The sequence below is a fragment of the Carcharhinus amblyrhynchos genome, chromosome 8 (genome assembly GCF_965287045.1).
Source record: "Carcharhinus amblyrhynchos chromosome 8, sCarAmb.v2.hapA, whole genome shotgun sequence".
NCBI classification, from domain to species: domain Eukaryota; kingdom Metazoa; phylum Chordata; class Chondrichthyes; order Carcharhiniformes; family Carcharhinidae; genus Carcharhinus; species Carcharhinus amblyrhynchos.
In genome coordinates, this window is record NC_137331.1 from 15690459 (window position 1) to 15707246 (window position 16788).

A 16788-nucleotide genomic window follows, 5' to 3' on the forward strand; every position below is an offset into this window, starting at 1 on the left:
ATCCCAAGATCTCTCTGTTCTTCCACATTCCTCAGAACCCTGCCATTGACCCTGTAATTCGCACTCACGTTTGTCCTACCAAAATGAATCACCTCGCACTTATCAGGGTTAAACTCCTTCTGCCACTTTTTGGTCTCTTTACAGCCTACAAGAGCCCTTCACCTCATCCACTACTCCACCAATCTTGGTGTCATCAGCAAATTTACTAACCCACCCTTTAGCCCCCTCTTCCAATTCATTGATAAAAATCACAAATAGCAGAGGACCCAGCACTGACCCTGTGGTACACCGCTGGTAACTGGCCTCCAGCCTGAAAATTTTCTCTCCACCACCACCCTCTGTCTTCTATGAGACAGCCAGTTATTTTCCCAATTGGCCAAATTTCCTTCTATCCCACACCTCCTTAGCTTTTTCATGAGCCTATCATGGGGAACCTTATCATACACCTTACCAAAATCCATGTATAAGACTTCAACTGCTGTACCTTCATCTACGCATTTAGTTACCTCCTCAAAGAATTCAATCAAATTTATGAGCAAGAATTACCCTTCATGAATCCATGCTGACTATCCTGAATTAAGCTGCATCTTTCCAAATGGTCATAAATCCTATCCCTCAGGATCTTTTCCATTAACTTACCGACTACCAAAGTAAGAGTAACTGGCTTATAATTACCAGGGTCATTCCTATTTCCTGAAGAGAGAAACAACAGTGCTCTGGCAAGATGCCCGGGGATAGCAAGGACTCAAAGGTCAAAGTGAAAGGCTCCACAATCTCATCCCTTGCCTTCAAAAGTATCCTAGGATGTATCCCATCTGGCCCAGGGGACTTATCCACCCTCAGGTTTTTCAAAATTGCTAATACATCTTCCCTCAGAACATCTACCTCCTCCATCCTATCAGCCTGTATCACACACTCATCCTCAAAAACAAGGCCCCTCTCCTTAGTGAACACTGAAGAAAAGTATCCATTCAACGCCTTACCTATCTCTTCTGACTCCATGCACAAGACCCCACTACTGTCCTTGACTGGCCCTAACCTCGCCCTGGTCATTCTTTTATTTCTCAGGTCTGCTGGTTTGATGACAATGTTGCTGTTGGTCTTAAGCACACAGATGGCATTGCATTGTGCTTGGGTGATGTTTGGGGCTGGGTCTTGTGAATGCAGCTGATGAATCTGGTGTTGACGCATCTCCTGATGGCTTGGGCGTAAGTGGAAAGCAGTGGCCATCTGGAGGAGTCCAATTTGACTCTTTCGACTCTCCCAATTAGACCAACCGCAACATTGTCATCAAACCAGCAGACATCATCATACTGAACAGAATGGATTACTGCAAAGAAGTATACTGACAACTGAACAATGAGGAACACTACAGACAGTTACCCACAGATCCAACCAAAGAACACACTTGTCAACTCAACAGACTGATCAAGACCTTTGATCCAAACATTCACAGCACCCTCTGTGCTCTCATCCCACATAGTCCCCACATCTCTACTGCTTCCCGAAGATACGCAAGGCAAACACACCCGGCCGTCCCATCATATCGGGCAATGGGACCCTGTACAAGAACCTCTCCGGCTACGTTGAGGGCATCCTGAGACCCATTGCACAAAGGACCCCCAACTTTTGTCGCGACACTACGGACTTCCCACAGAAACTCAGCACACATGGAGCAATTGTACCAGGAATACTTCTCGTCAAAATGGATGTCTCGGCACTCTACACCAACGTCCCCACAGCGACAGCATTGCTGCAACTGACTCAGTACTCAATGCCAACAACTACCATCTCCAGATTCAATTTTACAACTCATCCACTTCATCCTGGATCACAATGTCTTCAACTTCAACAACCAGTTCTTCATCCAGACACACGAAACAGCCATTGGGTCCAAATTTGCACCTCAATATGCCAACATCTTCATACACATGTTTGAACAAGACCTCTTCACCGCACAGGAACTTCAACCGATGCTATACACTAGATACATCGATGACATTTTCTTCCTTTGGACTCATGGTGAATAATCACTGAAACAACTATATGATGACATCAATAAGTTCCATCCCACCATCAGACGCACCATGGACTACTCTATGGAATCAGTTGCATTCTTGGACACACGCATCTCCATCAAGGACGGTCACCTCAGCACTTCACTGTACCGCAAGCCCACAGAGAACCTCACGATGCTCCATTTCTCCAGCTTCCACGCTAAACATGTTAAAGAAGCCATTCCCTGCGGACAAGCCCTCCATATACACAGGGTCTGCTGAGATGAAGAGGATTGCAACAGACACTTCCAGATGCTAAAAGGCGCCCTCATAAGAACAGGATATGGCACTTGACTCATCGATTGACAGTTCCAATGTGCCACAGTGAAAAGCCGCACTGACCTCCTCAGAAGACAAACACGGGACATGGTGGACAGAGTACCCTTTGTCGTCAAGTATTTCCCCAGGGCAGAGAAGCTATGACATCTTCTCCGGAGCCTTCAACATGTCATTGACAAAGACGAAATTCTCACCAAGGCCATCCCCACACCCATCAAACAACCGCACAACCTCAAACAGACCATTGTCCGCAGCAAACTACCCAGCCTTCAGGACAGCAGTGACTAAAACACCACATAACTCTGCCACAGCAACCTCTGCAAGGCATACTAGATGATCGACACAGATGCCATCATCTCACGTGAGAGTACCATCCACCATCCATACATCCTCTTGCAATATGGCCAATGTTGTCTACCTGATTTGCTGCAGGAAATTATGTCCCAAAACCTGGTACATTGGGGAGACCATGCAGACACTATGACAATGCATGAATGAACACCACTGGACAATCACCAAGCAAGTGTGTTCTCTTCCTGTTTGGGAACACTTCAGTGGTCATGGGCATTTGGTCTCTGATCTTTGGATAAGCATTCTGCAAGGCGGCCTCCACGACACACGACAATGCAGAGTTGCTGATCAGAGAGTGATAGCCAAGTTCCGCACACATGAGGACGGTCTCAACCGGGACCTTGGGTTCATGTCACACTATCTGTAACCCTCACGATGCTCACGACTGGCTTGGACTTGCAAAATCTCACTAACTGTCCCAGCTGGGGACGATACACATCTCTTTAATCTGTGCTTAACCCTCTCTCCACTCACGTTGTCTGTACCTTGAAGACTTGATTACCTGTAAAGACTCGCATTCCAACCATTATTTTATAAATTGAGTTTGTGTCTTTATATACCCTGTTTGTGAACTGAAATCCCACTCACCTGACGAAGGAGCAGCGCTCCGAAAGCTTTTGCTTCCAAATAAACCTCTTGGACTTTAACCTGGCGTTGTGAGATTTCTTACTGTGTTTACCCCAGTCCAATGCTGGCATCTCCACATCATGACTACCATCTCTTCAGCCCAGAATTTATCCAATATATTCTCTTATTTCTACTCAGACTAGCATGTGGCACTGGCAGTAATCCTGAGATCACTACCTTTGAGGTCCGACTTCTTAACTTTTTCCTAGCTCCCTATATTCTGCTTTTAGGAACTCACCCCTTTTTTTAAATATATCATTTGTATCAATGTGTACTACAACCACTGGCTGCTCGTTTTCCCCCTTCAGAATGTCCTACATCCTTGACCCTAGCACCAGGCAACATACCATCCTGGAGTCTCGTTTGCAGCCACAGAAATGCTTGTCTATTCCTCTTACAATTGAATCCCCTATAACTATTGCACTGGCACACTTTTTACCCCTCCCAACCAACCATGGTGCAATGAGTTTGGCTGCTGCTGCTTTCCCTAGAGAGGTCATTCCCCTCAACAGTATCCAAAGTGGTACATCTGTTCTGCAGGGAAATGGTCAAAGGAGATTCCTGCACTACCTGCCTATTTCTCTTACTCTGTCTGGCGGTCACCCATTCCCTTACTGCCTGCAGAGTCTGAGCTTGCAGTGTGACCACCTCTCTATACGTGCTATCCACGATATTCTCTGACTCGTGGATGCTCCACACTGTCTCCAACCACCGCTCCAGCTCTGAAACACGAGCTTCCAGGAGCTGTAGCTGGCTGCACACATGCTGATCCAGAGGACTGGAACTGTCCCCAGTCTGCCACGTAGAGCAAGAGGAGCAAACCATGGTTTGGAGCTCTCCTGTTACGTCTTACCCCTTTAAATTAAACTTTTGAAAGATGTTATGTTTCAGATTATATCCAATTTTCTAGGGCCCTTCATTCAACTCCAAAAGCACTCCTCTCAGTCAAACAGCACTCACTGTGCAGTCAAAACTGCACTCTGAGGCCTCTGTTTTTATAGGCACAACTTACAAGGCCCTAGAACTGGTTTTAACTAATGGTACAAAAGCCCGCCAAGTTCAGTTGAGAGCTGACTCAGCTAATTCCTGTTGCAGGAATGCTCTAAATTGTAGCTTTTAACTTCCCAAGTAAGAACTAATTTAGCTCACCCTGAAAGCAAGTTTAATAACTACTTACCTTCTTATAACTCCCTGTTTTCATCCAACTCCAAAAGCACTCCTCTCAGTCGAAGAGCATTCACCGTGCAGTCAAAACAGCACTCTCAGACTGTGACCCTGTACAAGAACAAGGATGAGTGCATAGTATTGGAAGTATCTCCCTGCTGAACATCATGGGAAAGGTGTTTGCCCATATTGCCCTTGTCCTGGCTGAATGTATCAATCCTGAATCCAAATGTGGTTTTAAACCTGGAAGATCTACAATTAGCATGATCTACTCAGTCCAGCAATTGCAAGAGAACAAAGGAATCCACTGTATATGTTGTCTTCATCGATCTCGCCAACTCATTCAACCATGTGAGCAGAGGTGGTCCTTTTAAAGTGTCAGAGAAAATTGATTACCCATTGAGGCTGCTCAGTGTGATCTCCATGACTGCATCATTAACTATGATAGGGCAACATTGGAACCCTTTGAGTGGGGATTGTATTCTGGCCCTGACAGTCTTTGGCACTCTTTGCTGCTGTAAAGTGCCTTTGGGTCATGTACAGAAAGAGTTTAGTTACAGAGCAGAATTGACAGAAAGTTGTTCATAGAGTCATAGAATCCCTACAGTGCACAAGGAGGCCATTTGGCCCATTGAGCCTGCACTGAAAACGATCCCACTCAGGTGCTATCCTCGTAACCACCCTACAAAATCTTATCACCTACTTGGAAATAAGTGGACGTATTAGTGAGAGGACACATGATTTTGTGAAGAGGAGATCGTGTCTCACTAACTTGATCGAATTTTTCGAGGAAGTGACAAAGATGATTGATGAAGGTAGGGCAGTGGATGTTTTCTGCGTGGACTTCAGTAAGGCCTTTGACAAGATCCCTCATTGCAGACCGGTACAGAAGGTGAAGTCGCATAGGATCAGAGGTGAGCTGGCAAGATGGAAACAGAACTGGCCCAGTCAAAGAAGATAGAGGGTAGCAGTGGAAGGGTGCATTTCTGAATGGAGGGCTGTGACAAGTGGCGTTCCTCATGGATCAGTGCTGGGACCTTTGTTGTTGGTAATACATACAAATGATTTTGGAGGAAAATGTAACTGGTTTGATCAGTAAGTTTGCGGACGATACAAAGGTTGGTGGAATTGAGGATAGCGATGAGGACCATCAAAGGATACAGCAGGATGTAGATTGGTTGGAGACTTGGGCAGAGAGATGGTAGATGGAGTTTAATCTGGACAAATGTGAGGTAATGCATTTTGGAAGGTCTAATATAGTTAGGAAATATACAGTAAATCACAGAACCAGAGGAGTATAGAAACGCAGAGGGACCTGGGTGTGCAAGTCCACAAATCCCTGAAGGTGGCAGCACAGGTGGAGAAGATGGAGAAGAAGGCATATGGCATGCTTGCCTTTATAGGACAGGGTATAGAGTATAAAAGCTGGAGTCTGATGTTGCAGCCATATAGAACACTGGTTAGGCCACATTTGGAGTACTGCGTCCAATTCTGGTCACCACACTACCAGAAGGACGTGGAGGCTTTAGAGACAGTGCAGAGGAGGTTTACCAGGTTGTTGCCTGGTATGGAGGGTCTTAGCTATGAGGAGAGATTGGGTAAACTGGCGTTGTTCTCCTGGAAAGACGGAGAATGAGGGGAGACCTAATAGAGGTGTACAAAATTATGAAGGGTATAGATAGGGTGAATAGTGGGAAGCTTTTTCCCAGGTCGGAGGTGACGAGCACGAGGGGTCACAGGCCCAAGGTGAGAGGGGCGAGGTATAACTCCGATATCAGAGGGACGTTTTTTACGGAGAGGGTGGTGGGGGCCTGGAATGCACTGGCAAGTAGGGTGGTGGAGGCAGACACACTGGCATCGTTTAAGACTTACCTGGATAGTCACATGAGCAGCTTGGAAATGGAGGGATACAAACGAATGGTCTAGTTGGGCTAATGTGTGGCACAGGCTTGGAGGGCCGAAGGGCCTGTTTCCTGTGCTGTGCTGTTTTTTGTTCTTTGTTCTTTTTTTAACCTTAAGAGTATTGATAGGCACAAGGATCTGGGTGGACAGGTACACAGGCCACTGAAAATGGCAACGCACGTGGAAGAAGTAGTCAAGAAGGCATACTGCATGCTTACCTTCATCAGTCGGGGCATTGAGTTTAAAAATTGGCAAGTCATGTTGCAGCTTTAAAGCATCTTAGTTAGGCTGCTGTTGGAATATAGTGTTCAGTTCTGGTCACCACACTGGCAGAATGATGTGGAGGCTTTGGAAAAGGTACAGAAAAGATTTACCAGGATGTTGCCTGGTATGGAGGGTATTAGTTTTGAGGAGAGATTGGAGGAACTTGGTTTGTTCTCATTGGAACGATGGCGGTTGAGGGGCGACCTGATAGAAGTCTAGAGGGGCATGGATAAAGTGGATAGTTAGAAGCTTTTCTCGGGGTCAAAGAGTCACTTACTAGGTTTAAAGTGCGAGGGGAAAGATTTAAAGGAGTTGTACAAGGCAAGTCTTTTTACACAGAGGGTGGTGAGTGCCTGGAATTTGCTGCTGGGGGAGGTAGTGGAAACAGATATGTCAGTAACTTCTAAGGGGCATCTTGACAGATACATGAATGGCATGGGAACAGAGGGATATGGTCCAGGGAAAGGTAGGGGGTTTTAGTCTAGGTGGGCAGCATGGTCGATGCAAGCTTGGAGGGCCGAAGGGCCTGTTCCTGTGCTGTAATTTTTTTTGTTCTTTGTTCTAGTCCACCTGACACTAAGGGGCAATTTACCACGGCCAATCATCTTAACTCACACATCTTTGGAGAATAGGAGGAAACTGGAGCAGCTGGTGGAAACCCATGCAGACACAGGGAGAATGTACAAACTTCCCACAGTTACCCAAGGCTGGAATTGAACCCGGGTCTCTTGCGGTGTGAGGCAACAGTGCTAACCACTGTGTCAGCGTGCCACCCTGCAAGTTTGCTTGTCTGATATCCAAGACAATTATATTCATATTTTACACCATTTAAGTTATGTCGAGTAAGTAAAATAAGGATGGAATAGGGCTGCTTTGACAGAATTGCCACTTCGCAAGTGAAGAGTGGCACATTCAATGCTGTAACTGGGCCAGCAAACCACGTCTGTGTGGGTTTCGTCTAAGTGCTACGGATTCCTCCCACAGTCCAAAGATGTGTGGGTTAGCTTGATTGGTGCGCTAAATTAACCCTAGTGTCAGTGGGATTAGCAGGATAAATATGAGCATTTACGGGAATAGGGCCTGAGTGGGAAACTTTGGTCGACTTGATGGGCCAAATGGCCTCCTTCTGCACTGTAGGTATTCCATGATTCTGTGTTTTTACAAAGGTGCAACAGTTCCTTATCAGAGAATTGTTCTGTCACACAAGCATATTGAAGAATATCTTCACGAGCAATTGGACCGACTCTCACACTTGTAAAGAATTTGGTTTAATCAGCCTCATAGAACAAAGTACAGTACAGCACAGGAACAGGTCCTTTGGCCCACCAAGTCTGTGCCAGTACAGATGCCTCTATAATCTTTTCTGGTTCTTACATGGTCCATATTCCTCTATTCCCTGCTGATTCATACATCTATCCAGATGCCTCTTGAACCTTGTTAGAGAATCTGTTTCCACCACCTCCTCTGACAGTGCATTCCTGGGATTCACCATCCTCTGTGTGAAAACTTGCCCCGACATCCTTTTAAACTTTGCCCCTATCACTCCATCCTCCTGAGTATTTGACCCTTTCACCCTGGGAAAAAGACTCAGACTATCCACTCTATCCAAGCCTGTCATAATCTTGCAAGCCTCTATCAGGTCCCCCCTCATTCTCCAATGCTTCAGTGAAAACAATCCAAGTTTGTTCAACCTTTCTTCATAGTCCATATCCTCTAAACCAGGCGACATTTTTGTAATTCTCTTCTGCACCCTTTTCAACACATCAATTCCTTCCAGTAGTGTGGTGAGTAAAATTGTACACAATACTCCAAATGCGGCTAACTGAAGTCTTAAATAGCTGCAACATGATTTTCCAATTCCTATACTCAACGCCTCGACCAATGAAGGCTAGCATACCATATGCCTTCTTGACCACCTTGTCCACCTGAGTTGCCATCCTCATGGAACTGTGGATCTGCATGCCTAGATTCCTCTGAGAGATCACCATTGTACATCAGGACGATAAATGGCATGATCTGGAATGGATGACATTGATACTGGCAACTGGGAGACAGTGACTGACATCTGTATTTGGAGGCTAGCTGCTTGGAAAGGCATTGGAAGAGGTAAACAAAAATTTTATCGATAACTAAAATACTGCATCTCTAGAATCATTCTGGTAGATCTCCTCTATGCCTTCTCAAGGATCTTAACACCATTCCTAAAACATGATGATCAGAACTCTATGCAAGATTTCCTATCTTGACGTTTTTAAAGGGCATTGTATTATGGTAATTTCCTAATCTAAAGGGGTAGTTCTTCAATCAAGAGATCTGGGAAGGATTATATTTCAAACATCTGCAATGCTCACAATTATTTCCTTTAATTGAAACAGCTTGGTTCTGGAGAATTATTATTCTTTAATGCCATTTTCTTCATTACTTTGCTTATGTTATCTTGCTGAGTTCCTAAATCTGATTCGGTGGTAGTTTCCTTGGGATATCTGGCATGTTGACCTCTTCCTCTACTGTAAATACTGATACAAAATTATTGTTCTATATATATTGTTTCCTTAGTTTCATTGGCAATACCTCTGTTTTTAGTTGTCAAAGGGCCCACATTACTCCTTGGCTGCAAACACTGCATATAATCTTGGTACCCATAAAAATCTCAACTCCACCATCAATGAGCTCTCTATAAACTCTTCAGGCACTCTAAAATTTAGACCTATAGAATCCTTACAGTGCAGAAAGAGCCCATCTGGCACATTGGCTAGCATTTTACTGGCACACTTGCCCCGATTCCAGGGGCGGACGAGTTTGCAGAATAGCATTTTCTGTTGGCTTCAGGCAGGATTGTAGAAATCTTGGATGGACATGCCAGTAAAATCCCAACCATAGAGTCTGCACTGACTCTCCAACACAGCAACCCACCCAGGCCTTCCCCTCCACCCTATCCCCATAACCCCATGCATTTAACCTGGCTAATCCACATAACCTGGTCTTTGGATTATGGAAGGAAATTGGAGCACCTGGAGGAAACTCATGTAGATACAGGAGGAACATGCAGCCTTCACACAGTCATAGAATCATAAAAACCCTACAGTGTAGGAAGACACCATTTAGCCCATTGAGTCTGCACTGACAACAACCCCACCTAAACCCTATCCCCGCAACCCTCCTGCTAGTCCCCCTGACACTAAGGGGCAATTTTACCATGGTCAATCAACTTAACCCGCACATATTTGGACTGCAGGAGGAAACTTGAGTACCCGGAGGGAACCCATGCTGACACAGGGAAAATGTACAAACTCCACACAGTCACCCAAGGCCGGGATTGAATCCAGATCCCTGGTGCTGTAAGTCAGCAGTTCCACAGTGCTGCCCTAAATTGGCATTCACTGGGGATTGTGCAAGACCTTGATCCCTCCTTCCTGGTGAAGATGGTTTGCACCAAAAACAGCATCAGGAAACTGACACACCAGATGCATTGGTATTTTCAGATGAAATAAGTCAGATGTTGGTGGTAGTGTGTTCATGGAAAATGGCAATCTCAAAAATAAGATGTGCAGTTCAAAAATCAGCTTAGGAGCAGGCAGAACATTTGCTTCATGCCATTGAGTTTAATCCAACGAAATTACAAGAGAGGGGAGAAGGTTGGGTGCTAAGTTGTAGAGCTTCAGGTAGGAGTCAGATTTTTTGGTGGGAGACAAATATATTGGTTTCAGCATTAGAAATTCATCCTGATCCAACATTTCATATTGATTCAGCATTTAAATAGCACGTGGAATGAAGAGTAAAGGATCAGTAAATCTGGATGTCACAAATTTACTTTGAAAATGGAATTGATTTTAAACTCCCTGTATCTGAATTAAGTGTGTTGTCTGTGTTTGTTTCTACAGATGCGAATCACAAACTATCAAGATACTTTATGTGATTATAAAACAGGTGACTTGCTGCGGGCCCTGTACAATGAAGGCAGAACTGGGTACATCTTCACAGATTTTTGCAAACAAACAGGAAATTTGGTAAACAAAATATATCTTGTATTAGTGATCTTAATTTTTAATTTGTTGAAAAACAAAATTGAAATGTGACTTCTGTAGTATAAAACGTTAACATAAGAACATAAGAAATAGGAGCAGGAGTAGGCCATCTAGCCCCTCGAGCCTGCCCCGCCATTCAGTAAGATCATGGCTGATCTGAAGTGGCTCAGCTCCACTTTCCCGCCTTCTCCCCATAACCCTTAATCCCCTTGCCTATCAAAAACCTATCTACCCGCGTCTTCAATATATTTAGCGAGGCAGCCTCCACCACTTCAACGGGCAGAGAATTCCAGAGATTCACCACCCTTTGAGTGAAGAAGTTCCTCCTCAACTCCGTTCTAAACTGCCCCCCCCTTATCTTGAGGCTATGCCCTCTAGTCCTACTGTCCTTTCTGAGCAGGAAGAACCTCTCCACCTCTACCCTATCCATCCCATTCATCATCTTGTACGTCTCAATGAGATCTCCCCTCATCCTTCTAAACTCTAACGAGTACAAGCCTAGTTTATTCAGCCTCTCCTCATAGCTCAACAAATGGGATATACTAATTTTTTTATTCATTTATGGGATGTGAGTGTCACTGGCTAGGCCAGCATTTATTGCTCATCCCAAGTTGCCCTTCAGAGGGTGGTAGCGAGCTGCCTTCTTGAACCGCTGTAGTTCTTGAGGTGTATGTATACCCACAGTGCTGTTAGGAAGGGAATTCCAGGGTGTTGACCCAGTGACAATGAAGGAATGGCAATTTTTTCCAAGTCAGGTTGGTGAGTGACTTGGAGGGAAAACTCTAGGTGGTGGTGTTCTCAGTTATCTGCTGCTCTGGTCCTTCTAGATGATAGTAATTTTGGCTTTGGAATGTGCTGCCTAAGAAATCTTGGTGAATTCTTGCAGTTTATCTTGTAGATGGTACACGCAGCTGCCATTGTTTGCTAGTGATGGAGGGAGTGACTGTTTATGGAAGGGTTAGCAATCAAGAGGACTACTTTTTTCTGGATAGTGTTAAACTTCTTGAGTGTTGTTGGTTTTGTACACATCCAGACAAGTGTAGGATATTCCGTTACACTCCTGACATGTGCTTTGTAGAAGGTGAATAGGCTCAGGAGGTGAGTTACTCATCACAGAACTCCTAGCCTTTGACCTGCTCTGCTAATTATAGTACTTATATGGGTAAAAACAAAGTCCTGTGGATGCTGAAATCTGAAAGAGAAACCTGAAATCTGAAAATATTGGAAAATCTCAGCATGTCTGACAGCATCTGTGGAGAGAGACTGGAGCCAACATTTCAGGTCTGGATGACCCTTCGTCAGAGCTAATGGCAAAGAAAATCAGAAAAGATTTATACTATGAGATGAGGGGAGGCCTGCTGTAAAAAGAGAAAGGGAAGGTAAATGAGGAAATCAGCTGAGAGAGATGCTCAAAGTGTCAATTAAGAGATCAGAATGTGTAAATGGCAGAAGAGAGGCACAGTTGGTTAAGGCAGTTGGCCTGAAGGGAGGGATCTTTTTTGACTTTCTTTGCCCTTAGCTCTGACAGTTTGGTTAGCACTACTGTCTCACAGCGCCACAGACCCAGGTTCGATTCCCAGCTTGGGTCACTATCTCTGTGGAGTTTGCACATTCTCCCCGTGTCTTTGTGGATTTCCTCTGAGTGCTCAGGTTTCCTCTCAGAGACCAAAGATGTGCAGGTTAGGTGAAATAGCTATGCTAAATTGCCCCTTAATGTCAGGCGGACTAGCGGGGGTGAATGTATAGGGTAATGGGGATAGGGCCTGGGAGAGATTGTGGTCAGTGCAATCAGATGAACTGAATGGCCTCCTTCACTGTAGGATTTTATGTCTACATTTATGCCTATGACCCAGACTCAAGACATTGGCCCTATTCTCTCTTCACAGATGCTGTCAGACCTGCTGAGATTTTCAAGCATTTCTAAGGGTAGTCCAGTTCAATAGTTGATCATGCATCACTGACACTAGTCCATCAGGTGTGTTCAGCTTTCTCTCTCGAGAGGGGTTAGAGTCATGCCTGCTCCGTAATCTGTTTAGAAACGTTACAAATAAACAAGTGTGAAGTTGATACCCGAACAGATCTACGGTTTGTCCAAGCAGAAATTCATGCCTTAGAGAACATTACAGATGGTCCCAATTTCAGAGCAACTTCTAATAGAAAACTCCTAATTGAAAATTGACTACCACTTCAAAGCTGGTAAGGTTGCAAGATATAATATTGCCTTGATTTTGTAAGCAGCACTTCACTGCTATTCATCATCTGCTCTTACTATACTGTCACTTCACTGAGCATGTCAGCCACATCTTGATTTAGTTTTCACGGTGATTAATTAATGGTTCTTTTACTTTTTTTTATTCTTTAAAGTGATATGGGCATTTCTGGCAAAGCCAGCATTTAGTCCGTATCCGAAATTGTCCTTGAACTAGCCTAAGTTATTTCAGAGGGCAGTTTAGAGTCAATCAGATTCGGGTGGATCTGCCGTTAGACCAAACCAGATAAGAATGGTTGATTTCTTTCCCTGACAATTGATGACAGTTTCATGGTCATCGTTACTGAGACTCAATTTCATTCCAGATTTACAAACTGAATTCAAATTCTACCAGCTGCCATGGTGGGATTTGAACCTATTCATTTCCTCAGAGCATTAGCCTGGGTGTCTTGATTACTAGTCCAGCAACATTACCACTTATACTACCTGTCACAGTATAATAACCGTGTGTCGACAGCCTTGACCATACTATTGCAAGACCAAAAAATCCTTCCTGAGGTCAACGAACATTTCCATTGTCCACCCTTAGCCTGCTCTGATTCTGTGGTGGGCAGGGCAGTATTCCGGTGCGTGAGTCTAGCTAGGCATTGGCAGTGTGTATAAAAAGAAAATCACAGCATCCCTACAGTGCAGGAAGAGGCCATTCGACCTATTGAGCTTACACTGACAATAATCACGCCCCGGGCCCTATCCCTATATCCCCACCTTGTTAATCTCCCTGACTCAGCCCTTTCCAGGCACAAAATCTCGGGCTGCCCAACTTTATCAGCACTTCCCCCTTTACCACCGCATTCACCAATCCCGAATCGGCACAAAACGGACACGCTCAATAAAAGCCTGATTTGGGCGCTTCACCAGTGAGGATTGGCAGTGAGATATGTGCGTGGCCTTGAACGGCTCTCTGCTACTCACGGGTGTTCTGTCGTTGCGGCTATTTTCTGTCTCAGGTTGGTGGGGGGGGAGATGGGGGCTGTTGTTCTGCAGCGTCTCCAATGTTTGTTTTGCAGCACGGATCCTGTTCTCAGTATTGGCCTCGGATCTTGCAGTGCTGCTGGGTCCGACCGCACTCAGCTCACTTCCAGCTGAATCGCACAAAGCCCTTGCAAATTGCACTGCTACAGCCTCTCAACTTTGCAAGGAGCTGTGATTGTGGGAAGCATGTGATGGGGGAATTGGAGGCCAGTGGATGTGATAGGGACAAGCAGCATTGCAAAACCTCCACATTTGTTCCTCTCCCCCTCCCCCTCTTCAGAGCGATGAGATGGTTTTTGCAATGCAACTGATCAATCTTACTGTCCTTTTGGTTACTGCTGGAGCTGAGGAGGAGGAGCTGGAGGAAGAATTACAGACACAGAAGGCCCGGGCCTTACTACTTGCAGAAGCAGAGGGAGACAACTACCAGAGGCAGGCGATGGCCACCATTAACCCAGAAGGGAGGCATAAGAGAAGGAAAGAGCAGAGACCCTGGTAATTCTGTGCATGAGTGTCCTTCAAGCAAATGTTGGACACCATATGCTGCTGATGTCTCCAACTCCAAAAGGAGACTGCGGGACACTTGTGCAATCTGTTGCAGGACCTGACACCTAGAGGTGGGGAGGGCACCCATTCTTGGTGGCTGTCAAGTTGACAGCCAGTCTGAACTTATATGTGACTGGTTCCTTCCAGAGTCTGTGACATCTCCCAATCTTCAGTGCACACCTGTATAAAGCAGGTCACTGAAGCCCTGTATGCCCGGGCTGGGCAGTACATCAAATTTAATCTGGAACCAGGCCCATCAGGAAGCCCGGGCTGCAGAGTTCACTGCACACACATCGCCCTCATGGCCCCCCTACAGAATCCACAACGATTTGTTAATAGGAAGGGGTTCCACTCTCTGAATGTACAAATCGTGTGCAATCACAATATGACCATCATGCACATCTGTGCCAGACATCAGGCAACGTGCATGACAGCTTCATCCCGGTGGCATTCCAGCATGAACCCAGGCTACAGGAGTGACTCCTGGGTGATACGGGTTCCTCGTTTTTGACGTGGCTGATGAAGCCTGTGCATGTGAGGTGGAAGCCTTTTATAATGAGGCTCATGTAGCCACCTGCGTGACAGTAGAGAGGTGCAGTGGACTTCTCAAGATGCGATTCCGGTGCCTGGACTGATCTGGGGGGGTCCTCCAGTACAGTCCCCTGATCTCCTCCCACATTGTTGTGATGAGCTGTGCCTTGCACAATTTGGCTCTGCAGCGAGGTGACCTCTTAGAGGAGGAAGAGGACATGGAGGCTGATCAGGCAGCCATCACTGGGGAGGATGACCAGCTGGAGGAAGAGGAAGAGCACACACCTTGGAACATCAGCCAGGCAGTGGAAGGCTGACATCGCGATTGAGGCATGCAAGGACAGCAAGGGAGGCCCTGATAACCAGGCAGTTCAGTTGCTAGGGGATGGTGATTGTGGGTTCTATTCCAGCCCCCACCCCTCCCCCTGCCCAAACGTCTTCTATTTATCCTGCACATTGTCACACCGGAGTTGGGCCGAAGGGCCTGTTTCCCGTGCTGGGTTGGTGGGCCTGGGTACTCTATGTTAGTGAGTTTTTTGGCAGGTAGGAGGGTGATGACGACTTGCTAAGCACCATTATGATGATGCCCTGGTGCAAACTAATCTGAGCTCTGCATGCATGCTAGCACTTGGGCCCATGTCTGTGTAGTGGATAAGGGACCTGAAACCCCCATACAGAGCCCGGGAGCGGGTGGGGTAGGGGACAGGAGGGAATCACTCGTGGAGCATGAGAGACCAATGGCTTCCTTTTTTGAGAGACACTGCATTAAGAACATAAGAACATAAGAAATAGGAGCAGGAGTAGGCCATCTAGCCCCTCGAGCCTGCCCCGCCATTTAATAAGATCATGGCTGATCTGTTGTGGCTCAGTTCCACATTCCCGCCCTCTCCCCATAACCCTTAATCCCCTTGCCTATCAAAAACCTATCAACCCGCGTCTTAAAAATATTTAGCGAGGCAGCCTCCACCACTTCAACGGGCAGAGAATTCCAGAGATTCACCACCCTTTGAGTGAAGAAGTTCCTCCTCAACTCCGTTCTAAACCTCCCCCCCTTTATCTTGAGGCTGTGCCCTCTAGTCCTACTGCCCTTTCTGAGCGGGAAGAGCCTCTCCACCTCTATCCTATCCATCCCATTCATCATCTTATACGTCTCAATGAGATCTCCCCTCATTCTTCTAAACTCTAACGAGTACAAGCCCAGTTTATTCAGCCTCTCCTCATAGCTCAACCCCCTCAACTCCGGAATCAGCCTAGTAAACCTCCTCTGCACTCCCTCCAAGGCCAAAATATCCTTGCGTAAGTACGGCGACCAAAACTGCACACAGTACTCCAGCTGCGGCCTCACCAATGCCCTATACAGCCGCAGCAAGACCTCCCTACTTTTATATTCAATCCCCCTCGCTATGAAGGCCAGCATCCCATTCGCCTTCCTGACCACCTGCTGCACCTGCAAGCTGGGCTTTTGCGACTCATGCACAAGGACCCCGAGGTCCCTCTGCACCGTCACATGCTGCAGTTTTTTGCCACGTAAGTAATAGTCCTTCCTACCATTATTCCTACCAAACTGGACAACCTCACATTTGCCAACATTAAATTCCATTTGCCAGTTCCTGGCCCATTCGCCCAGCCTATCTAGATCCTTCTGCAGACTCTCCACACCCTCCGCACAATTCGCCGTTCCACCAATCTTGGTGTCATCAGCAAATTTCGACACCCTGCACTCGGTTCCCTCCTCCAGACCTCCCCAACTGACATCAGCATGAGGCGTCCATCAGGTGATCCTCAGTGGAGCAGGAATCAT

General features: G+C 46.1%; 1 protein-coding gene across 1 annotated transcript in view; it reads left to right on the forward strand.

The window, feature by feature from the left end:
- The window catches only part of LOC145346928 (regulator of G-protein signaling 22-like), a 208311-nt gene that overhangs the window by 34684 nt on the left and 156839 nt on the right, over positions 1 to 16788 (forward strand). The window contains 1 exon segment of the mRNA XM_080194805.1: positions 10526 to 10651. Within this exon segment, the coding sequence (XP_080050931.1) occupies positions 10526 to 10651 (126 nt within the window).